Here is a 25979-nt window from a genome sequence, read left to right on the forward strand (position 1 = left end):
GTGAATCAGCAGATGGAAGATCTCTCTCTCCCTCTCTCTCTTGCCATCTATCTATCTCTCTATCTCTTCCCTTCTCACTCTGTAATTCTTTTAAAGATTTATTTATTTTTATTGGAAAGGCAGATTTACAGAGTAAAGGAGAGACAGAAAAATCCTCCATCTGCTGGTTTACTTCCTAAGTGGCCGTGGGAAGTGGAGCAGCTGAGACACAAACCAGACCCCACTAGAACCCCGGTGCATGCAAAGCGAGGACTTTAGTCACTATGCTCTTGTGCTGGGCCCTCTCTCCCTGTATTTAAAAAAAAAATAAAAGAAGTAATAACTAAGTAAGTGTTCCCTTAGTTAAGTTAGCAGAAACATTTAGTAACTGAACACTAAATTTTTATGTTTCCAAATGTGTATTTCTAGGAATGACAGCTCACAAATTAGTAATCAGATAAGACTAGAAAAGATAACAGCAAACATTTGACCTGGGGCTGAAGACACTAGTTGGGCACCTCTGGATCCCATATTTTAGACCACGTATGTTCAAGTCTCAGATCTACTTCCTATCCTAGTTTCCTATTAATGTGCATCCTGGAGGGCAGCTGGTAATGGTCCGAGTGGTTAGGTTTCTGCCTCCCACTCTGGAAGACAACTGGGGTTTTGGCCCCCAGCTTCTGCCAAGATTCTGGGTAGTGAATCAGAACAGAGGCACACTCTGCTTGCCTATCTGGGCATGTGCCTCTCCATCTGTCAAAACAAATACAAAAATCCCTTTTCTAAGTTGGTAAGGATGGAATCATCTTAGAGATTCATAATAAATATTAAAACCTCTGAAACACCCTGCAATTAAGAAATTTCATTTTGCTTAGTACAGTTCAAAGGTTAATTTGTATGTATGATTCCTACACCTTTCCCAGTTACACTTAAATATCTTATTCATTTTTTACTCATATACTTTCTTCTCTGTGCATATAACTCAACAAATATAATTTTATCTGTTTTGAATAAAATACAAATAAATTATAAACATTAAAACTGAATCCTTCGGTTACTGGCACAATGGCCTAATGCCTAAATCTTTGTCTTATAAACACAGGGATCCTTTAAGGGTCCCAGTTTGTGTCCTTGGCTGCTCCAATTCCAATCAAGCTCCCTGTTTGTGGCCTGGGAAAGCAGCAGAGGATGGCCTAAAGCCTTAGGACGGTGCACCGCAAGGGAGAACTAGAAGCAGCTCCTTGCTCCTGGCTTCAGATCAGCTCAGCTCCAGCCACTGCAGCGACGTGGAGAGTGAACTAGCGTATAGAGAATCTTTCTGTCTCTCCTGCTCTCTGTATATCCACCTTTCCAATAAAAATAAATAAATCTTTCCAAAAAAAAGTCTTGTCCTTTTCTGAAAAGGATCATGTTTACTATCAAGCATCTCCTTTAGTATCTATAAATCTTTTAAAAATCTATTCTATGACAATCGCACTACTCATATCATACTTACCTTCCTGGATCAAATAAGATAAAATTGGAAAAACAGTTTGAGAACTTTGAGTGTTAAATGCTGTACACTAATTTCATAACTATCAGGTGGTCATAACTACCACTGAGACAGTGTTGTGACACAGCACGTTAAGCTGCTAGCTATAGCAATGCTACCCCACAGCTGATCTCTAGCGTTCTGGTTGCTCTGCTAATGTACCTGGGAAAACAATACAAGATGAAACACGTGCTTGGGCCCCACCACCCACCCAGAGGGCTTAAATCAAGTTCCTGGATCCTGACTTAGACCTAGCCTGGCCTGGTCTGGCCAGTCCAGCCCAGCCCTGGCACAACAACCACTGAGACAATACGGGAAGTGAACAAACAGATGACAAGGCTCTATTTCTCCTTCTTTCTTGGTTATTCTGTCAAATAAATTTTAAAAATAAATAAAACACCATTTCTAAGAATTTATCAGGTTTTCACTATTTTTGTGCTCTCCCAGTTCAAGAGGTTCAATGCCCCTAAAAATGCTCATAATGTAGAGTTAATCTTATTTTTTCAAAATGGCTCTTATCTAGGCTACTTTGTCCAAACTACTAAAAACCAATTTAATATATTTTCTTTTGCAGGGCTATAAAATAGTATGTTCTAAAAGTTAGGCAGTAAGAGCCACAACCATCCAGTGTATCTATATATACAATTTGATAAAAACCTTTTTCATTTCCATTTCTCTGTCATACATTTCTATTTATCTAAGCAAACATTACCTGTTCTGTGGACCATCACCAACTAAATATTCAACAATTCTATCCAAAGCACCCCGTTCTCGGGGAAGAATGGGCCTTGCTAAAGGTGGACCTGGAGGATGGAGACCTGTTAAAATAAATAATATACATAAAACTTCACTCATTTACAAAGACATCAATGTTTGATAGCACTTTGAAAGATTTTTAACCAGAAAAATATTCATTTCTATAAATCTCTGTACAAAGTTCACATTTTTATTAAAACTACTGAGCTACACAAGATATATTAAGCCACCTATATAATCTATTAGGATATGAAGTTATGTTAGGTTCTATTCAAGTTAATTTTTAAAATATCTTAACTCTTAAAGGTGTTTATAATGATAAAGAAATTTCATCTTGGATTATAACAGAATAATGGGTCAGATTTGCCTTCCTATCTGAAACAACTAAACAAATGTACAAAATGTATGAAATAACAGTTTTAAAGACTGGATTTCAAGCAATGTAAGTTAATGTTCACCTATAGACTTAAAACAAAAAAACATATTACAATTACCCAGGGCTTATTACCTGAGTTTCCAGGTATTAAGGCTAAAAAGAAAGCAGTTTAAACACAGCTGTCTCCCAGAGACAGCTCAAACCACAGGGAGGTCAAAGTGACCCAAGTTCATAGGGAAAAACACCAAAGAGGAAAGAAGATCCAAAGAAGGAACACCGAAGAATGAAGATGAAAGTACTGGGTAGTGCCTGCGACAAAATTACCTGAAAATAAAGAACTATCCAGAAAGATGAAAGGAAACAGTGCTCACAAAAGGTCAGTAACACTGCCTGTACCCACCAGCAAGACAGGAAAATCTCCTGACACACAATTCATTGTGTAAAATACCCCGAAGAGTTTTGTACAGAAACTCCCAAAATCAGTATACACCCAGGTGAAGTTAATAACTTAGAGTATCAATTCAAAAACTAGAAAACACATGAATAAGCAGGAAAATATCATCTAAAATGAGGAATTACAAATTAAAAATCACACCAGAAATGACACAGATGGTTGAATTAGCAGATATGAATATAAGAGCACTTATCATGACTACAGAATCTAAAGAATCAAAAGGTAAGAGTAAGAATGCTAAGTACAAATACAAAAAAAACACTTTTTTAAACACTTAAGTTGAATTTCTGTGGATGAAAACTTTCTGCATAAAAATTCCACAGATGCAATAAACAGAAATTCAGAAACTGTAGGGAAAATAGATTGGTGAATAAGAAGAAAGATTAAAAATTTTTAAGTGAACAAAGCCTCAACAAACTTTAGAGCAACCATAAGTAATCTAACATCTGTATAACTGAAGTTCATGAAGAAGAGAGCAAGAAAAACATTTGGAGAAATAATGCCAGGGCAAGCATTTGTTAGAGCAGGAAAACCACTATTTCAAATGCTCACGTTCAACTAGGAGTACCTGGGGGTAAAAACCTCTTATCCCAAACCCAACTTCCTGCTGAGACACACCCTGGGAGGGAACATGAGTTCAGTCCCTGTCATTCAAGTTGGAGGACTGTACTGAGCTCCCCAGCTGTTGTGGGCATCTGAAGAATGAATCGGCAGCTGGAGCTCTCACTGTTTCTCCCTCTCCCTCTCTTTTTTTCTCAAAAAATTCTGGGTTTTGAAAAAAAAAATAAATGTCAACCCAGAATACTTCACCTAGTAGCTCCATCTGGCTTCACATCAGCTCAGCCCCAGCCACTGCAGTCACCTGGGGAGGGAACTAGCAGATGGAAGATATTTTCTCTGGCTCTCTTTCTCTTTCTAAAATCTTTCTAATAAAAAAAAAATTTTTTTAAAAAGAAATAAATAAAAATAAAATAATAGTAACCATGCACATAAAATAGATTTTAAGTTAAAAAATGTAAAAACAAAGAGTGTCAACATATAATTATCAAAAGATTAAGTATTCAATAAGGAAATACAAAAGTAGTAAATGCATATGTTCCCATCTTTGAGTACACAATAGTGCAAAGATTATTAGACCTAAAGAGAGAAATCAGTGACAAATCTTAAATTTTAAAATTAAATTTTAAAAAAACCCGAGTAAAATAAAGATAATAAAACACTGAAAACTACACAAACACATGAAAGCTGAATAACATGTTCCTGAATAATGTCTCACTAAAAAAAAAGTTAAACAAAAAATTCTAATGTTTCTTGAGGGACAGTATTTCTCCTATCAGTAAAGGCACCTTTATCCCGCATAAGTCTGGATCCAGCTCTTGACCCAGGTTACCTGCCAGTGTAGACCCTGATAGGCAGCAATGACCTCTCCAGGAATTGGGTTATAGAAACCTAGATTAACTCTGCAACTCTGTTTCAGCCCTGGTGTAGCCCCAACCTTTGTGGGTGCTGAAGAAGTGAAATAGCAGGTGGGATCTCTGTATTTGTTTTTCTCCCTTTGGCCCGCTCACACAGACATACATAAATACATAAAAATTAAAATAAACATCAAAAAATCCTTAAAATCAATGAAAATGGAAATACCACATACCAAACCCTATGGGTTACATTAAAAGCAATACAAAGAGGGAAGTTTATAATAGTAAATGCCTGCCAAGCTGAGTCAGAACAACCACTGACATGTGTGCGATCTAAGGAAACAGGCCCGGTTGGGGGGCTAAGGGGACACCCTAGCTGGGTGAAGGTTCCCACCAAGGGGCGCACGAGCTGGAATGGGGCTGTGTTCTGGTCAGGATACAGTTGTAGTCTCCCTTGGAGCTAGTGAGGACTGGGACAAGATGCATCAGGCCAGGCCAGACTGCAATCACCAGATCTGGAGGACCAGGGTAGATGTGGGACGGACCAGGCTAGGTCTCAACCTCAACTGAGCCATGTATAAGCTATATGTGGGTATGGACGAGCCGTGGCTGGGCTGAAACATCCAACAGCAAGAACCAGAATGGGTTGAAGGCCAGTTAGGAAAAGCCACTGTTCCTGCTAGGACAGGAGGTCAACTGAGTAGTGCTGGCTCATGGACCCCCTGGTATGCACAAAATCTGGCATTGGGAGGGGTTCTGATGGAGGAGCCTGGGCAACTCCTCTGGAGGACACAGACCCTGCAGGTAAGCACAAGAAGCATGGAAGGAAACAGCCAAGAGGTCATGGAAAGTGTACCGCTGGCATACATTTGGCATGGGTCAGACCAGGCTGAATCAGTTCACATCATCCACTGGCAAATCTGAACACTGGAACAGAGTGTGGGTCGAGCCAGGTTTGGTTGCAACAAAAGCAGTTCACAACACGGAATGCCAAGGTGAGGTTGCCTGTACTGGATGTGACCGCAGCACCCAACCAGCACACGTGAGAACCAGGAAGGGAGGGGCAGAGCTGGCAGGGGAATAAGGGGTGGTTCCCTTGCTGGACAGCTACTCCCACTGGAGAGTGTGAGCTGGGATGGGGACAGACTAGACTAGGCAGGGCTTCGGCACCTGTGCACCTCATGGGGACCAGATCAGGGAAAAACCAGGCTGGGCTGATTATTCATACTGGTGTAAGCATAAATTAGAGTGGGTGAGGGTTGTTGGGGCTTAGCTGCAGCATCAGCTGGCGGAAGCTGGCACTGGGGCTGGTTCTGTCAAGTTAAACCACAGAACCTCCTGGAGAGTGCATAATACGGGAGTGGGAGTGGCCTGGGAGGGAAATAGTCGGCTCCTCCCTCTTGGGTTACCACCCCCCAAGGGAGGGCATGAAAACTAGGACAGGGGCTGGGGTGGCTAGACAGAGACACCCAACAACATCCGTGAAGGCTGAATAGTTGAGCTGGTTAGATGGAACAAGGTTTTAATACCCATTGACATGTACGAGAGCCAAATGGGATGTGGGACAAACTAGACTAGTCTGCAACACATACTGGCAAACCAGGGTAGGGGCGGGCCTGGTGGGGGTAATTGTGGGTCGCTCCGGCTGGGCTGCAGGTCCCACTGGTTTATGTGAGGGCTGAGTATGTGCTGGGCAGAACCAGGCTGGACTGCAAACACCCATTGGTTCCAGTGGAAGACAGGGATGGAAACAGAACCGACTCAGCAATTGCAACCACCAGCTGATTGGGGTGATGGACTGTGCCGGGCCCTGTGCTTGCTAGTACATACGAGAATCTGGTCTGGGAACACCTCACACAAAGTTTCTTTGGGGATCTCCCCAATGGAATGGTTGGACTCAGAACGCTAACTGTCAAATGACAGAGGACAGAACAAGTCAATCAACCACCTCAGCTATATGTTGGCAATGAAAATACTGGGCAAACGGAGACTATATGATGGACTATGTCAATCGGTGGATTCTCCAACAACCGCATCGTGCTTGGAGTGGTGAGAGTGGCAGCAATTCATAACTGTTGAACTATCAAAACCACTTGAGCAAGACCCTCAGAGCATGCCCCACATCTGGGACCTGGGGTGGTTGGGAGACTGGGTGGGGCTTCTCCCTTAAAATCTCCTTTTACATCAGATATATTAAGGAAACAATAAAAAGAAAAATAACAAGTGTCGGAAAAAAAATAGTAAATGCCTGCATCAAAAAGTATAGATATCAGAGCTAACATGGTAGGTAAAGCAAACATCATCCAAGACACCAGAGTTCAAAGGAGCACAGGTTTGTGTCCTGGCTGATCCAATTCCAATCTAGCTCCCTGCTAATGGCCTGGTAAAGCAGTGGAAGATGACCCATGTGTTTAGGTTCCTGCCACTCATGTTGAAAACTTGGATGAAGCGCCTGGCTCCAGGTTTTGGTCTGTCTCAGCCCTAGCTGCTGTGCCCATCTAGGGACCAGCAGTTGGAAGACCATCCTGTCTCTAACACCTTCAAGTAAAAAAATTTTCAAAAAATATATCAAATAAACAATATGACACCACATTTTGAAGACCTGGAAAATATAAGAACAAATTTAAAGCCAACAGAAGGAAAGAAAAAAGATCAGGGCAGAAACTAAAGAAACAATATAAAGGACATTTAAAATGAAGAATTGATTCTTCAAAAAGATAAACAAAATGAACAATATTTTAGCTAGACTTAACAGCAGTTGCCACAACTTATTCCACAAAAACACAAAGAATTATTGCAGACTACTATGAAAACCATATCCCAACAAACTGAAAATCCAAGAAAAATTGAATAAATTTTTGGACACAAAATCTACCAAATATGAACCATGAGACATAGAAACTCTGAACAGACCAACAATGAATATGGAGATTGATTTAATGACTGAAAGTCTCCCAAACCAAAAAAACCCAGGGGATTTAGCAACTTCACTACTGAGTTCACCAAGATTCTATGGAAGAACTAACACCAATTCTCTTCAAAAACTTGAAGGGGGAAATCATTTTACAGGGCTACATTACCTTAATCCCAAGCCAGATAAGGACACAACAACAACAACAACAACAACAAAAACTATATATCAACATCCCTGATGAACACAGATGCAAAATTTCTCAACAAAATACCAGTAAATCAAATACAATAAAACATCCAAAAAATCATTTATCATAATCAAGAGGCATTTATCCTACAGGTTGTAGAGAAGGGGCTTAACATCCACAAATCACAAGAGACCAAGCCAACAGAACAAAGAATAAAATCAAAGAGTATCTCAAAAGACACATAAGAAGCATTCAATTAAGTTCAAGATCCATCTGTGATTAGAACCTGAACACATCAGATATAGAAGCAACACAACTAAACATACAGGCTATATATGACTAAACCATAGCCAACATCATATCAATGAGGAAAAGTTGAAAGCATTTCCTCTAAGACCAAGCTCCAAACAAAAATACACAGTTTCAGAATTTTTACTCAATACATACACAGCAATTTTAGTCAGAACAATTAAGCAAGACAAATAAATTAAAGGCATAGTAATAGAAAATGAGGAAGCAAGTTACTCCTATATATAGGTGACATAATTCTATACAGAAACCAAAAGACACTATCAATAAACTGCTAGAAATAATAAATGAACTCAGCAAATTTGCAGGCTCCACAATTAACACACTAAAATCAACAGCATTTTTATACACCTGTACCAAACTTGTCAAGAAACAATGGGGCAGGTGTTTGGTGCAGTGGTTGGGATACTGCTTATGACACCCACATTCCATATGAAAAATCCTGGCTTCCACTCCCACTACCAGCCTTCTGCTGATATGTACCCAGGAAGGCAGCATGTGATGGGTCAAGTTCTTGAGTTCCCACCATCAATGTGAGAGACCCAGATTGAATTCTTGGCTCCTACTCCAGCCTGGCCTCGCCTTGGTTGTTGCATGTATTTGAGAGGCAAACTAGTAAATGGACCTCTGTTTCTCTGCCACTTGAATAAGTGGTAAAACTTAGAAGCAATTTCATTCTTCACAGTTACAAAAACATGTAATAAAACACCTTTGATCAATCTAACCAAGCATAAAGAACACCTCTACAATGAAACTTACAAAACACTACTTAAAGAAATGGAAAAAATATAAAGAGTTGGAAACATCTTCCACGTACATAGCTTAGAATTTCACTTAAATGTCTACACATTTAAATTCTACATACAGCAATTCACACATTTGATGCAATCCTCATCACAATCATAGCACTAAAAAAGAAAAAAAAACCAACTACTTAGGAAAGCACAAATTAAATAGTCAAACCAATTTTAAGCAAAAAGAACAAAGTTGGAGGCATCACAATACCAGATTTCAAGACTTACTAGAGCTATCTCAAGCAAAAGGACATGAAACAGGCATAAAGATAAACACACAATGGAGTATAAAGTTTCAGAAATAAATTCACACATCTATAATCAAATGATCTTTAATAAAGGCATAAAAACATATCCTGAAGGAAGGACAACCCTCTAATAAATGGTTCTGAGAAAACTAGACATACATACATAGATGACTTATATAACTCCCTCACTCCCAAACCACACTATATAAAACTCAACTCAAAATGGATCAAAGATCTAAATATAAGGCGTGAAATTACTAAACTACTAGAAGAAAACAAGATATTGGCATAGGCAATGACTTTTTGCATAAGACCCCTAAGGCACAGGTGACCAAAGCAAAAATAGACAAATGAAATTATAATAAACTAACAATTGTTTTGAACAGCAAAGCAATCAAGAGTGAAGAGGCAACCAATAAAATGGCCAAAAATATTCACAAAATATTCATCTGAAAGAAGATTAATACCTAGAACACATAAGGATCTTAAATACATATATACACAAGGCCCGGCGGTGTGGCCTAGCGGCTAAAAGTCCTCGCCTTGAACACACCGGGATCCCATATTGGTGCCGGTTCTAATCCCGGCAGCTCCACTTCCCATCCAGCTCCCTGCTTGTGGCCTGGGAAAGCAGTTGAGGATGGCCCAAGGCCTTGAGACCCTGCACCCGCGTGGCAGTCCCAGAAGAGGTTCCAGGTTCCTGGCTTCGGATCGGCACAGCACTGGCTGTTGTGGCTCACTTGGGGAGTGGATCATCGGACAGAAGATCTTCCTCTCTGTCTCTCCTCTCTGTATATCTGACTTTGTAATAAAAATAAATATAAAAAAATACATATATACACACAAGACAAAGAAACAATTTGGTTAAAAAGAATTGACGCTAGATCTGAAAAAGCAGTTCTCAAAACAAGAAATGCAAAGGGCTAATATATACATTTTTAAAAAGTTGTGCATCACTATCAGAAAAATGTAAATCAAAACCATAAGGTACCCACTTTGCTTCAATTTGAATGGTTATTACCCAATAACAATAATAAATGATGATGAAAATGTGAAAAAAAGGAAGCCCTCATGTATTTTTGCTGGGAATGCAAAATAGTACAATTATGGAAGAACATAGCAATTCTCAAAAAAATAGAAAGACCTACCATTTAACCAAGCTATCCCATTTCTTAGTATATCTCCAAAGGAACTGAAATCAGCAAATTAAAGAGATAACTGCACTCGCATGTTCACTGCAGCATTATTCACGATAGCCGAGATATGGAATCAACCTAAATGTCCATCAATAGATGAACAGATAAAAGAAAATGTGGAATAGAGCATTATTCAGCCATAAAAAAAGAATGAAATCCTGGTATTTACCACTAAATAGATGGGACTGCAGATCATTACGTTAGATGACACACAAAGAGAAATACATTGTGTTCTCCTCCTAGGTGAAAAATAGTTGATTTGAACTTAGAATAGTGATTATTACAGGCTAGGAAAGGCAAGACAGAGGCAGTCAGAGAAAGATCAGACAACAGATACACCAAAACACAGTCAGGCAGAGGTTAGCACAGTAACACAGCACAAGGAAGCAACTGCAGTTCTCAACAGTATATTATATTGCAGCAGAGAAGTTGGGTGGCTCTAGACACAAGGAAAAAATAAGGAAGTGGATAAGATGGTTGCCTGGCTTGATTGCTTCAGGCTGTGTGTGTGTGTCTGTGTGTGTACATAACGATGACACCATACTCTAATAAAAAGTGCAACTACTGGGTGTCAATCAAAATTTGAAAAATTTAGAACCCACAGATCTGAGTATCAGAAATTCCAAAGCACACAGTTTAGAACCAAGACAGAAGGTGATTAAGAGTCTAAAATCAATGAATGATAAAGACAAAATTTTCAAGTAGCCAGAAAAGACACATTATAAACAGAGAAATAAAGAATGACAGATTTTTCATCTAGAAAGATTTATGCCAGAAGACAGTAAAACAATATTCTTAAAGCTCTGAAAAATCAACTATAAACACCTTTTTAAAATTTTTTTTATTTGAAAGGCAGAATTACAGCGAGAGAAGGAGAGATATAAAGACAGAACTTAGATTACTTCCCAAATAGCCATAATGGCAAAGGCTGGGATGGTGTGAAGCCAGGAGCTTCTTCTGGGTCTCCCACATGAGTGCAGGTACCAAGGACATGGGCCATCCTCCATCCCCAGGTCATTAGCAGAAAGCTGGAAAAGCAGTGAATCAGCCAAGACACACCTATGCCACTCTGTGGTCTCATGTTGTGGCTTTAACTATTACATTAAGCCTCTACATTTTGCATCCATATCTTATATTGGTATTGATTCAAGTCTCAGCTGCTCTGCTTCCAATGCAGCTTTCCACTAATGGCTTAGGAAAGTAGTGGACAATGGCCCTAAGACCTTGGGTCCCTGTACCCACTTGGAAGACCTAGAAGAAGCTCCTGACTTTGGATCAGTCCAGATGGAAGAGCTCTCTTCTCTCTATAAATCTGCCTTCCCAATAAAAATAAATAAGTCTTTCAAAAAAAAAAAAGAAAAAGCGTATGTTTTACCAAAGACGGGATTTTATGTGCTTTCTGCTTCCACCTTAAAACAAGCCAGAAAAAAAGCAAAAGAAATCTAAAATACAAATTACATTAAAGTGTAGAAATGGGTGTTTGGTCTAGCATTCAAGACACCAATTAATAATGCCTATGTCCCAAATCAGAGTGCCTGAGTTTGATTCCGTGCTCCCAATTCTTTCCTGAATACCACCTCCTATTGATGCAAATTCTAGAAGGCAGTGGTGAAGGCTAAGCCATTAGATGTTATCAATAACTTAGGAGACCTGGATTAAGCCGGGGATGAGGGTTAGCCACCAAATGGAGTGTGTGCATGCTTTCTTTGTCTCTCTGCTTCTAGAAGTGAGGAAAAAATATGTAACATGGTAAAATCTATAAAGATGTTACATAACAAGGGAATACATTAGCTTTTTGCCAGGTAAGTGCCACAGTAAGATATATATAAAGTCTTAGACTACCAAATTATAAAAATTCACTCAAGAACAGAGATAATGATTTAATTCACTATAATTCTGCTCAGAGAAAGTTTTCATTTACATTTTTGTGTGACATTATCCTATGGGACTTCTTTGTTTATGATTTATTTTTTATTTTTATTAGAAAGATAGATCATATTTTATGAAGAGGAGAGTCAGAGAGAAAGATCTTCCATTTGTTGATTCACTCCCCAAGTGGCCACAATGGCCAGAGCTGAGCTGATCCAAAGCCAGGAGCCAGGAACTTCTCCCAAGGTTTTTTGGCCATCCTTGACTGCTTTCCCAGGCCAGAAGCAGGGAGCTGGATGGGAAGTGGAGCAGTCGGGACATGAAAGGCCACCCATTTGGGATCCCAGCACATGCAAGGTGAGGATTTAGCCAACGAGTCATCATGCTGGATCCCTTTTAGGAGGAAATACTAATACTATGAGAACTACACTAATCTCATATCAAAATACAAAACAACAGGGGCAGGGGCAGTAGCATACATAATACTTCACCTATGGTGCTGGCATTCCATATAGGTGCTGGTTCTAGTTCTGACTGCTTCACTTCCAATTCAGCTATTGGCCGAGGAAAGCAGCAGTTGATGGGCCAAGGCCTTGAACCACTGCACCCAAGTATGAAGGTCTAGAATAAGCTCCTGGCCCCCAGCATATGACCAGCCAATTTCTGCCAACGGCACCCATTTGGGGAGTAATCCACTGGGTGGGAGATCTGTCTTCCCCCACTCCTCTCTCTGTATCTCTTTTAAATAAAAACTACACAAACTTTAACAAAAAAAGAAAAAAGAAAAAGAAGAGTAATACAGAGTAATATAGTATTTCTAGTGAATAATTATATAAATATTTTTAACAAAATGTTACCAAACTGAACCTAAATATACTTAATTGTTTATATACTTACACACATATATAATTTTATATACACATATGTGTGTATATAAAAATATATATACAGAGAGAGAAAGGTTACATATCATGACCAGGTGATATTTATTCTAAGAAAAAAAGATGGCCTAACATTTACTCAATGTAATTCACTATGCAAACATTAAAACAAAATGCACATTTCAATGCAAACATCAACAGATGCGTCTATCATCTACTGATAAAAACCTTCAGTTAACAGGAACAGGACACTCCTCCTTCAACCTGATAAAGGTATTCATTTTTAAAACAGCCAAAATATCTCCAGCATTGTTTTGAATGATAAAGAAGTTATTTACTAAAATCAACAAGATGTCCGCTACCTTCACACAGGTTCTAACCAGTATAGCAAGAATAACAAAAATGAGCAAAAGGCAATCAGATTGGAAAGTGAAAAGTAAATTTTTTTCCCCACAGACATTGTAATCATCTAAGTACAAAATGCCAGGTAAAACCCATAAAGTCATTTAAGAAACTCACAGGATAACTCACAAAATATAATTATGTTTATATACTTGTGTGTATATATACACATGGCAATAAAAATATTAATAAAACTATCATGTGTAAAACTATGAAAATGTGAAATAGAAGTAAATTTGATCCAAAAATGTGTAAAATCTATATGCTAAATACTACAAAACATCACTTAGAGAATTTAAGAATTAAATAAATTCAGAGACAAGCTATGTTAATGCAATAAATCAGGCAATATCAGGAGAAACTACTAGAAGAAGAAAAGCAAAATTTAGATAATGATTTATATTAACATATAAAAATAACAAAAATAACTGCACAAGCTGTTTATGTTGTAAATATATGACCTCTCAAAATCGAAAGAAAACTGGGTGATATATGGAATTGAGAAACATTACAGCAGAAAACACTGAAAGCCAAGTAAGAAAATAAGTAACATGTTATGTTTGACTTTACAAAACAAGACAAAGTGAAACTCAGAATAATCTGGGTAGCAATGGAGATTTGCACAGAGACCACAGAAAGATTTGAAATAAAATGGAACCATGCTGGAATGTCACAATACAAACATGTAAGGTTTCTAAAATAGCTGTGAGCGAAACTTTAAAGCATTCTAAGACTGGATTTACCATAACAATATTATATCGATGTTTTAAAAAAATAAGTAGAAGATTTTCGATGGAAATAATCAGAAACCCAAAAGTTCCTACCAACTAAAGGGTAATGGATATCAAAACTATATGTATGAATAGGGCCTGGCCCGATAGCATAGTGGCTAAAGTCCTCGCCTTGAACGCATCAGGATCCCATATGGGCACCAGTTCTAATCCCAGCAGCCCCACTTTCCATCCAGCTCCCTGCTTGTGGCCTGGGAAAGCAGTCAAGAAGAGCCCAAAGGCTTGGGACCCTGCACCTGCGTGGGAGAAGCTCCTGGCTCCTGGCTTCATATTGGCTCAGCTCTGGCTGTTGTGGCCGCTTGGGGAATGAACCATCAGACAGAAGATCTTCCTCTCTATCTCTCCTCCTCTCTGTAGATCTGCCTTTCCAATAAAAAATAAAGAAATGTTTTAAAACTATATATACCTATGAGTAAATGAAATTTGGGTTCTTATAAAAGTTCTTAGTATTAGAAATCAAGCTTTTTTTTTTTAAATGACAGGCCAGGTAATTGACCAACAGACCAGCTGACCAACCAGACCAACCAGACAACCAGTTGGCTAAGACCAACACCCCTTACTGGAGTATAGCCCTGAACAGCACATTCAGTTTTTTTGTTTGTTTTTTGTTTTTTAGTTAGATATTCAGAGAGAGGGAGAGACAGAGAGGAAGATCTTCCATCCATTGATTCACTCCCCAAGCAGCTGAGATGGCCAGAAATGTATCAATCAGTAGCCAGGAGCCAGGAACAAGAGCACCTTCCAGGTCCCCCATGTGGGTGCAGGGCCCCAAGGTTTTAGGCCATGCTCCACTGCTCTCCCAGGCCACAAGCAGGGAGCTGGATGGGAACCGGGGCCTCTGAGATTAGAACCAGCGCCTACCTGGGATCTTGGTGCACGCAACGCAAGGACATTAGCTACTAGACTACTGTGCCAGGCCCAAATATGAAGCACATTTTTAACACAGCAGACAAATCATTATTCACTTGTACTAACATTCAATTATCATTGAAAAACAAACCAGGGAGCCAGCACTGTGGTGCAGCAAGTAAAGCCAACACCTGAGGTCAAGTCCTTGCTGCTCTCTGACGCAGTTCCCTTCCCTGCTCATGGCCTGAGAACAGCAGCAGAAACGCTCAAGCAGCTGGGCCCCTGCTTCCACATGGGTGACCCAGCAGAGGGTCCTAGCACCTGGCCTCAGCCTGGCTCAGCCCTGAGCATTTGGGCCAACTGGGGAGCAAGCCAGCAGCAGATGAAGGATTCTGTAGCTCTGACTTCCAAATGAATAAATACATAAGTCTTAAAACAAGCAATAAAAACTTGTATGCAGATACTGTCATGGCCTATTATCAAATTTTCAACTTGAATGAACACACCAAATTAAATTTTGAAAGCATTTAAGCTAACCTAACTTTCAATGAAGTATTTCACTTCAACATGTCTCAAATGAGTTTATATACAAAGAAATCCAAATATATAAAACAAAAGAATTCAGAAAAACATCCTAAATCCTTGTCTTCCTAAATAAATGTCTTCACACTCATGCTGTTATGGACAACATACAAACATCAAAAGTAATCATTGTAGAAAAACTGGTCATCTTTACACAGCTTGGCAAACTATCAAGTACCTGCTGGTTATTAATTTTCAAACATATGGGAGCCCTGTGGTAATACATAGTAAATTGAATCTTTTACACAAATATGGAGTAATGAAAAATGAATTATTAATATTCTCTGTAATAAATCATTTAACTCATTCACTTTTGGGTAATTTAAATAGTCTTTCACACAGAAATTAGTTAAAAACATCAATATAACATGTTATATAATCATATAACCAAATCCATTATTCTTCCTTTAGTTCTACCATTATATACATACAGTTCTCACTAATGTTTAAGGGTATTTATAAAAATCTTTGGTAAAATAGAACTAAAAATGTGAGTTTACTGTGTTGAAAAACTTTTTCACAATACATGAAAAATGCACATTATTAAAAGAGCTTGAATTTCAAAACTAAGCATCAAAACAAACTCATACTTTTAACTCTACTTTCCATAAACATTCTGAAAGAGATCTTGTATACATGTTGTTAAGCTTTTATTTCCTAAAAAATTGTTACAATTTCATTAAACCAGAAGAACTGAAATTGGCAAATCATGAATATCCCAGATTAACTAGGAAACACCTGAAAGATGAATACTTTTCAATCAGTTTAACTGTTTTCAATTTTATAAAATACTTGGGTGCATTATAATGATGGCTTCATACATTAAATTTATTTTTAAATAACTATTTTAAAACAATCAGGTTTATATATATTTCATTTGTAGTCAGTCTTATTTATAAAATTTCTAGTCTTGTAAACTTCTATGTTGTATTTTTAAAGAAAAACAGGTTAAAAACGATTCATTTTTATTAATGACATCATTAATAAATTATAATAAATAATATTTCATTTCTATTACATAAAGCTGTTTACTCAATATCAATTTCTGCCTAGTATCAAAATCATTGTAAATTATGTTAATAACTAACTCTGAAATGCTAAACTATTCTAAATTAGCATTAAGAATCCTAAAATAATTTACATATTCAACAAACTGACATGAAAATCTATAAAAACCAATGCTAAAGCAGCAAGCCTCTATGCCCCAATCACACTCCGAAACCAAAACACAGGTTATTATATTACACTCCAGATCTCTTATCTAGAGATCGACTTCACTGAAAACAAAAAGGTAAGAAATAAGTAGTAAAGGCAATATGCAATTTAATGAAACTTTATGAAGTAACAGAAAATACTACAGTTCTATAACTTTAAAAAAAAAATCTACCTGCACCACAAGCTAGGAAATATTCTTCCTGAAATGTCAATTGCCATGTTTAAAAAATAATGTGCATGGTTTAGCAAAAAAAAACATGAAAACAGTCCAAAAGTGTTCTCTCATATCTTAAATAAATCTTGAGCCATTCTAAAGTTGAATATAAAAAGATATGTTATATTGTTGACTACAAATACTCAAAGTTTTACTGCCATTTAAACAAAGAAGTCATTACAGTTAAATGAGCTCAAGAAATAGATTTCAGCATCACAAGGTGCCAGCTGTAAAGAGTTATGGCTAATTGAATATGGAACTCCTGCTTAATCAGATAACTGCTCTGCTATTTCCAAATGAAATGTCATTTCCACACTGTCTGAAATGGCCTATTTTATTGGTAACCAGAGTAAACAATATAAACTGTAAATAACATTAAGTGCTCTGTTTACCCATTCCAGGCACAGAAGTAGCAGGGGATCCAAGGCGTCTTGGTAACATATTTGATGGTACGGCTGAAGTAACAGTTCTTTCTGGGGGTCCACCAGGGGCTGAAGTATCCTTTGGTGGTCCAGGAGATACTGGAACTTGAGGAGTAGGGCCCTGGTTAGAGGCTGGGGGTGCTGGCGACACACTTCTTTGAGCTGCAGTTCGCTGACGAATCTCTGATAAGAGTTGAATATATGCTGTATTTAATATCCAATATAGGGTATCAGTAATACCACAAATGATGTGAACACTTAGCAAAAATTTTGTTGCACTGAAAGGTATTGTAATGTATTTAACTGCATATAATGAGAAATTCATAAAACATAACAATGAAAACAGTTCCCCATTTCTGTACCTACTAGAATCCAACTGCAGGTGTTCATACAAATCTACTTGCTGATATGATTTTAAAAATAAACTGAAGAAATCACTTAATTGTATCTCTTTTATAATAAACCTTTTCAATTATAATAAAGAAAAAGTTAATTAAAATTAGTGAAAACAACAATTTGCTCATTGTTTTCCAAGCTTAAACATTGATGAATTAGAGTATATTCTGGAGTTATCAGATAATCTATAACATAATTAAGTAATTACAGAAATGTTGAAAACGTATTCTAACCAATGCCAACAAAATTGTATCAAAAAACAAACAAGAAATAAATTTAAAAATAAAAAGTATTCTAAACTACTACATGCTACTCTCATTTTCCTTTGTGTTACTGCTGTATTTCTTGGAAATTTTCTTTTCGCTAATGCATTCAAGATAAAATTCTACTATGTAAAAACAATGCTTCCATTGTAAATAAATCTTAGCTTTTGGTTGTAGAATAACGGATCTGCAAATGCGCGAAGTCCAGGCTGCCGCCCATCTTTGTAATTTTATTGGAACACAGTCCCACTCTTTGTTTACATATTGTCTATGGCTGCTTTCAAAAAGTTAAGTAGTTGCCATACAGACCATATGGTTCTCAAGCCCATTTATTATATTTACTACTGGTCCTTTGCAGAAAGTCTCATGATCCCTACTCAGTAACCTAAATTTAAACCTCATCATTCCTGAGTCCCACCAATATCTTACTTGATCTCAAATCAAGAGGCTCTTACAGCTTTTTACTTCTATTATTACGTTAAATCATCACAAATCCTGACTTAATCAGGTGAAACTACAAAAATTTTAATTGGCACCAATAGTAAAAATGCATACTCCCAGAAGGAAAACACTTTATTTGGAATCTATCTAAAAGCTAAACATTTTCATGAAAAGTTCATTGCAATTCAAAACAGATCACTAGAGTCAGATCCCAAATCACTCCAATCTACAATACTAGTTAAGAACCTGGGTCAGGATATGGGGAGGGAGGAAGACAGGAAAGGTAGGTATTCAAGTTAACCTATCTGAAGACAGGATTCCAACTAAACCTGACTGCGATGCCCAGGGTTTTTGTTGTTGTTGTTGCTGTTTTAAGGTTTCTTTATTTGAAAGACAGCTGAGGGGGGAGGAAGAAAAAGAGAGGGACAGAATCAGAGTGTGTTTCCTGACTTCAGATAGGCTACTGGACTTCAATAAAACAGATTTTAATTTGTGAAATTAGCACAGTGACATTCTTCACTCACAAAATTGATTTCAGGGTTAAATAAGATAACATGCTTATTATTTAAAATGATGATTGTCTCCACACCACTATTTTCAAATTATTTTAGTTATAATTACTAGGATGAACTATTTTCTATTGGTTCATAATTTAGTCTCTTATCAACCAAGTGCTATAAGTGACAAACCACTATCATTGTACAAATAGAACCATTTTTATGGTTGCTACTTTCTATGTAGTTTATGCAGAAAATTTCAACTATACTTTTGCTATTCATAATCTGACATCTTCAAATTAGCAGGCCATTTAATTGTCTTTTACTCACAGGAATAAATAGGTGGCTACATATTAGGAATAGCATTAAATGTTGCTAAAAGTCTAAGATCAATAAAATTATATTAAAACTTGTTTATTAAAAAAATAAAGCATCAAATACTCTAATTTTTAGCCAATTTTCAGGTAGGCATCATACAAAAATGTTTTACTAGATAATTAAAAGTTTAGTATTTTGGGGGTTATATTAAAGTAGCTATTATTCTTTCACTTGAACAATGATTCAACACTGCTTCCTCTGAATGTGTCTTCATTCTGCAAATATTAACATTTAAACATCAAGTGTCAACATCCAGTGCTACCTGGCAGCAGACTGCCCGGAGAAGGGGCTCTGGGAATGTATAGGAGTGGGAGCGGCTGAGGGCATGTCTGGCAAGGGAGGAATGACTTCTGAGGTCTTCAACAGATCAGGCCACTGCACTTGCAGGTAGGTGAAGAGGCTGAGATGAAGTGGTTTAGAAGGGGGAAACCAGAGGGCATGTCTGGGTCAGGCCAACTAACCCACCCACATGGTAGACCTGAGCTGACACATGCAAAGCTGAGGTGGGGGACCTGCCTGGCTGGGCTAGGTCCCAGAACCTACCCACAATAGTCAGAGCAGGGGTGTGCCATATCGGGCTAGACTGAAACACCCACCAGAATACAAAAGAACTCAATCTGAGGGCAAATTCTGTAGAATTGTGGGTGCACCTTTGTGGGACTGCAGTACCTGCCATTTTACACAGAGAGCTGGAGGCGGTGACAGGCTGAGTCAGATTGGGTCACAGAATTCACCTGACAGGGATCCACCTGACACTCACAGGAGCTGGGGCTGGGAGAAAGCTGGACAGGGCCAGGCTGCAGTACCTGCTAGCACATGCAAGGGCTAGTACTGAGGGCAGATCAAGCCAGACCAGTCCACTGCCCTGCTGGTACACATAAGATCTGGAGCTGGAAACAAGCATGGTAGGGGAACTTGGGGAACTCTCTTACTAGGCTTCAGCTCCCACTGCGGAACACAAGAGCCAGGGTGGGGACAGGCCAGGCCAGGCAAGTCTGCAGCACTTGTCAGCATTTATGAGGGCCAGATCTGGCAAGAAGATGGCCTGTGCCACAGCACCTGTGGCATACACAAGAGTTAGGCTAGGCTACAACACTGGTCAGTGAGAGCTGAGAATGCGGGTGGTCCAGGCCAGACTGGAGGAAAGCACCAGCCAGCACATACAAGACCCAGGGTTGGGAATGCGCCTGGTAGGGGAACCCTGGGGACTCCCTTGATGAACCTGCAGTTTCCACTGGAGAATGCAAAAGCCAGAGTTGTGGCAGACTAGGATGGGCAAGGCTGCAGGATCCATTGTCATACATGTAGGCTGAGTCTGGGGGTAGATCAGACTGGGGTAGGCTCCAGCACTTGCTGATGCTCACAAAAGACAGGATGGGTGTAGAATAGGCTAGGTTAGGCCACAGCACCCACTGGTTCACCTGAGAGCTACGTCTGGCAGTGGGCCAAGCTGGGATAGGCTGTAGCACCATCAGTGAGAGCTGGAATGGGTGCAGGCCAGTCACGCCAAGCTTCAGTACCTGCCGGTGAGTGCTAGGACTAAGGCAACGCCATCGGTCTGGGTAGCAGGATCTGCTGGCACGCTCAGTATCTCTTGCTGGGAGTGGGTCTTGTAGGGGAACCTGGGGAACATCCTTGCTAGACACAGCTCCCACAAGTGAGTATGTACAATAGCCAAGGCTGAGGGTAGGCTAAACCACGCTGGGCTGTAGCACCACTGACACATCTATGGGCCAGGTCGGGGATGGGCTGGGCAGGGTCAGTCCTCAGAACACTAGCATGACTGACAGACAGAATGGGATGCAGGCCAAGCCAGCTGGACCATAACACCCACCAGATTACACGAGAGCCTAGGGTTGGCCAAGCTTTGCTAGACTGCTGTACCCACTGGCAAGAGCTAGGACTAGGGGCAGGGTGGACTGAGTCAACCTGTAGCACTGCTGGCAAATGTCAAGACTGGGGTTGGGCCATTTCAGACCGGGCTACAGCACCTACTGGCACATGCAAGACCTGGGGCTGGGAGCAGGCCTGGTAGAGAAATTTTGGGGACTCCATTGCTGGGATACTATATCCACTGGTAAGCATGAAAGCTGGGCCTGAGGACAGCCTGAGGAAGGGCCAGGCTGGGATAAGCTGTTGTAGCTGTTGGCCTGCAAGATAGCAGTCCCTGGCAGGCACAAGATCAAGGGCTAGAAACATGCCTGGTAGAAGAACCATGGGCACTACCCAGTTAGGCTATCATTGAAGAGCACAAAAATCAAGGCTGGAGGCGGGCCAGGCTAGCAAGGTGGCAGCACTTGTTGGCATACATGAGGACCAAGCTGGGCCTGGCCCAACTTGCGTGCACAAGTGTGCACGAGAGCTGGACGGGATACAGGCTGGGCTGGGTCAGGCTGCAGGAGAGGCTGGCATGTGAAAAAATCAGAGTTGGGGGCAGGCCTGTTGGGGTTATTGGGTGTCACCCCAACTACACCATGGCACACGTGAGTACTAGATCTATGTACTATGGCAGGCCGTTTGGTTGGGCCATAGCACCAATCTTGTTCTCATAGGGTAAATTATTAGTTACACTGCATTGTGATTTGTGCCTCCCTTGTAGTCCTTTGCATACTAAACCTGCTTATTTACATATATATTTCCCTTTTAACCAAGAGCTAATTTGTGGAAGCTACACCTTGTAGCCTAGGGAACTACCAATGTAACTGGCATAGAATATGCACTTCATTAGTGGTGACCAAATGAATCCACTTTGCTCTTCTATTTCAATATGAAGTTTCCAACTGCCTTTTACCCAGCCTGTGTGAAAAAGCAGACTATTGGTTTCCTGAAGAGGTTCACATTCTTATTCCCACAACCTATAAACACACTATCTCACATATACAAAGAAGTAAGATTATACATGGACATAAGGTTGCCAATTAGTTACATTTATGTTGCATGCTGCATTAAGAATTATAGCCTAACTTCATGCAATTATGGGGGAAAAATTACTTTCAAGCAAAAAAAATGCTATTATACCACTTACCAACATTTAGCAAAGTTTCCTTTTTGCTACTGTTGTTATTAGCTACCAAATTAAGAATATATTTGGCAGGGCTGGCACTGTGGCATAACACATTGTGCCACTGCCTGTAGTGCAGCATCCCCTAGGGATATCAGTTGGATTTCAGGTGCTCCTCTGCTGATGCAGCTCCCTGCTAATGAGCCTGGAAATGCAGTGCAAGACAGAGTAAGTGCTTGGGCCCCTGCACCACATGGGGACCCAGTTTGGAGCTCCTGGGTTTGGCCTTGCCCTGCTGTGGATGTTGCAGCCATCTAGGGAGTGAACCAGTGGATGGAAGAGCTCTCTATCGCTCTCACTCTCTTGCGCTCTCACTCTTTCAACAAAATAAAGTAAACAAAATACTAACTTTTTTTTTTTTAGTTTTTTGGACATTTGCTCTTTTTTTACTACTGTGATTTACTTCTGGTCTGTTTACCTTCTTACTCAACTTTACAAAAACCTGAACCTCATAGTTCACTATGGTCTCATTTGGTAAATTAATGTTTTATAACACTAATAAAATCCAGGATTTGCTTCAAAAGAAGCTTCCTTTCATCTCCTTCCATTCAACGTATTTATTAAATCACTATAAATAAAGTACTAAACATGCACAACTAAAACTATTAGTATTCAAATGCAAAATAACTGGCATAAAAAGGAAGCCAACAAAGTACTGTGAAGAGTCCAGGCTGAGAGGTTAGTATTTACACTCCATAATGAAATACAGAAATAGTGATGGTGGCATTTGAACACCGAAAGGCAGAAAGGGAAAGAAATGCCTCTGTTATCTATAGTCACATTAAAATTTATATAGCAGCTTTCAAGTAAGTCTACAAAATCAAATTCACTTCCCAAGAACTGATGGAGGATATATCTGTACATCCTTCCCCTTGCAACTGTACTCTCTGATTGCCTGACTAAAGAGAAAATAGCTGTACCAATTTCCAGGTTACTTCTTCTCTCTTGGGATGTTTGATTCTGGAACCCAGTGATCACGTGACCAAGGCCAAGCAACCCCATGGAGAAGTCCATGTAAAGAGAAACCAACAGACAACACCCACTATCCAGCCATGTAAATAAACCATCTTAAAACCCAAACCAATAAATAGCTCCAACACTGTAAGCCCAAGATGAGCTCTCTCTGCCACACCCTTATCAAGTTGCAAATTAAAGACAAAAATAAACAAATATAAGCTAAAACTCTGGAATAGTTTGTTATACAAAACATAGTGAACCAAAACAGATTTAACTTAAGAACATCCAAAAAGTCAATTATTTTATAAGGCATTTTACAAATGTCCTTAATCAAATACATTCTCCAAAACAGCAAGATATGAATTATCTTTCTGCTATGAAGAACAGAAAAGACATTTCTCTTCTTTTAATTTTCTGTATATGCCAAGGAACACAAGTGAAAAATTCTAAAAATGCACTTAAGTAAGTTGTAATCCAGTCACCAAAACTACTAATTTTTATGCAAAAGCTGATATAACAAACTTATCAAAAAAACTATCATCTTGAGCAAAAAAAGAAAATATACAATACCAACTGATTTCTCCCCTAATATGAAAAACATCTGTCAAAATTAATAAGCTTCTATTAACACACTATTCACTAAAGCCTGAATTTATTCAGATTTCACCATTTTTTGCACTAACATCTCTTTTCTGTTCCAGGACAACACATTTCATTTGGTCACTGTGTTTCCTTCGGTTTCACTTTCTTTACTTTCCAGCCTCAATAGTTTTGAAGAAGTCTATTCAGGTGTTTTATGTCCCTCATTTAGAAACTGCTTAATGTTATTCTCGTAAGAGTGGGCTATAGGTTTTGTGTAAGAATTCCCCAGAGGCTAAGCAGTGCCCATCCAATGTATTTATCAGGAGGTACACAATACCAAGATAAATTATCAATGGCAAACTTAACTTAGATCACTTAAGTCTTGTCTGTGAGGTCTCTCCACTGTCTGTAGTAATAATTTTCTTTAAGTTAATATACCCCCCTTTCCATATCTTAGATCTCTAAGTGAGACACCAATTGAGCAGAGAACTAGAGAGAAAAGCGTGTACCTTCATGCCCTCCAAATTTGATGTGGTTCTCCTTGGTCTGTGTTTAAACATCCCAGCAGAGCACGTTTCTGAGACACGAATGTCTCTGCCCCTGTTGTGCACCATGCAACAGACTGCAGTAACACCCCAGGAGTTGAACATAAAGGGAGCCCCGGAGGGTAACTCTGAAAGATCATTTGGTCACGGCAGCATATACTATTTCCCACTTGTGAAAGGATGCTCACTAGGGACAAGAACTTGGCTGTCACTCTATCCCCTTTCTGTTCTGTTATCCATTCTCCAGTAACAAAGTTCCATAAGGGATGACTAACTCTACAACAAAATGACACATACTCTGTCACTCTTTCGTGTAAATAAGATGATCTTTTTAAAAAAAGATTTATTTTATTTGTATTGCAAAGTCAGATACACAGAGAGGAGAGACAGAGGGAAGATCTGTCAGCTGATTCACTCCCCAAATAGCTGCAACAGCTGCAGCTGAGCCAATCCAAAGCCAGGAGCCAGGAGCCAGGAGCTTCCCCCAGGTCTCCCACGCAGGTGCAGGGTCCCAAGGCTTTGGGCCATCCTAGACTGCTTTCCCAGGCCATAAGCAGGGAGCTGGATGGGAAGTAGAGCTGCCAGGATTAGAATCAACGCTCATATGGGATCCTGGGGCATGCCAGGCGACGACCTTAACCACTGCGCTATCGTGCCGGGCCCAGGCTACCAGTTCTTGCCTTTGTGCTAGCCCAGTCCCAGTAGTTGCCACCACTGAGAAACAAACCAGCAGATGTATGCATCTCTATCTCCTTCTCTAACTCTGCCTTTCAAATAAATGAATACTTTTTAAAACTGAATAATAATAAATGTAGAATTTTTTTTTCAAGGAAAACCACAGAATCTCCAGATTGGCAGAGGGTCAGTCTGGAAGAACCTAGGCTTCATGTCTGAGTGTGAACTTTCCCTTACAGTTCTCTACTTCATTATTGACTCCGTTAATGCCAATACACAGCTGTGTGGTATTAGACAATGCTCATTCAAAAGTGGGCAAAGAATTATCTCTTATTTTGCCTAAAATGAACTAGGGCACTGGGTCTTATTGGTAGTGAAAAAGGGCTTAGGAAAAAAAATAACATTTTGTCTATTTTGTTCATTACTATGTCCTCAGGGCCTGTAACAAATTACAGACATTCATAAACATTTACCAAATAGAGCATAACAATCAAACTTACGTCTACATATAAAACCTTGAAAAGAGAGTTAATTTGGGGCTGGCAGTACCACTCAGTGGCTTAAACTGCTACCTACCTACACCGCTGGTATCCCAATGGGCAACAGTCCAAGTCTCAGTTGCTTTAATTCTGACCCAACTTCCTGCTGATGTGCCTGGGAAAGCAGCAGCAGATGGCCCGACTACCTGGGCCTCTGCACCCATATGGAAGCCCCAGGTGAAGCTCCTCACTTCTGGTTCCTGGCTTCAGCCTGGCCACTGCAGACAATAGGGAAGCAAACCAGATGAAGGAAGATCTGTC

General features: G+C 39.4%; 1 protein-coding gene across 6 annotated transcripts in view; it reads right to left on the bottom strand.

The window, feature by feature from the left end:
- The window catches only part of LNPK (lunapark, ER junction formation factor), an 88898-nt gene that overhangs the window by 11338 nt on the left and 51581 nt on the right, over positions 1-25979 (bottom strand). For all 6 annotated transcript variants that reach the window (XM_058664662.1, XM_058664663.1, XM_004577037.3 and 3 more), the window contains 2 exons: positions 17355-17567; positions 2223-2328 (listed from right to left, as the gene is read on the bottom strand). In XM_058664662.1, the coding sequence (XP_058520645.1) occupies positions 2223-2328; positions 17355-17567 (319 nt within the window). The remainder of the gene's footprint in view (positions 1-2222; positions 2329-17354; positions 17568-25979) is intronic.

The sequence above is a fragment of the Ochotona princeps genome, chromosome 5 (assembly GCF_030435755.1).
Source record: "Ochotona princeps isolate mOchPri1 chromosome 5, mOchPri1.hap1, whole genome shotgun sequence".
In the NCBI taxonomy this organism is placed as follows: Eukaryota; Metazoa; Chordata; class Mammalia; order Lagomorpha; family Ochotonidae; genus Ochotona; species Ochotona princeps.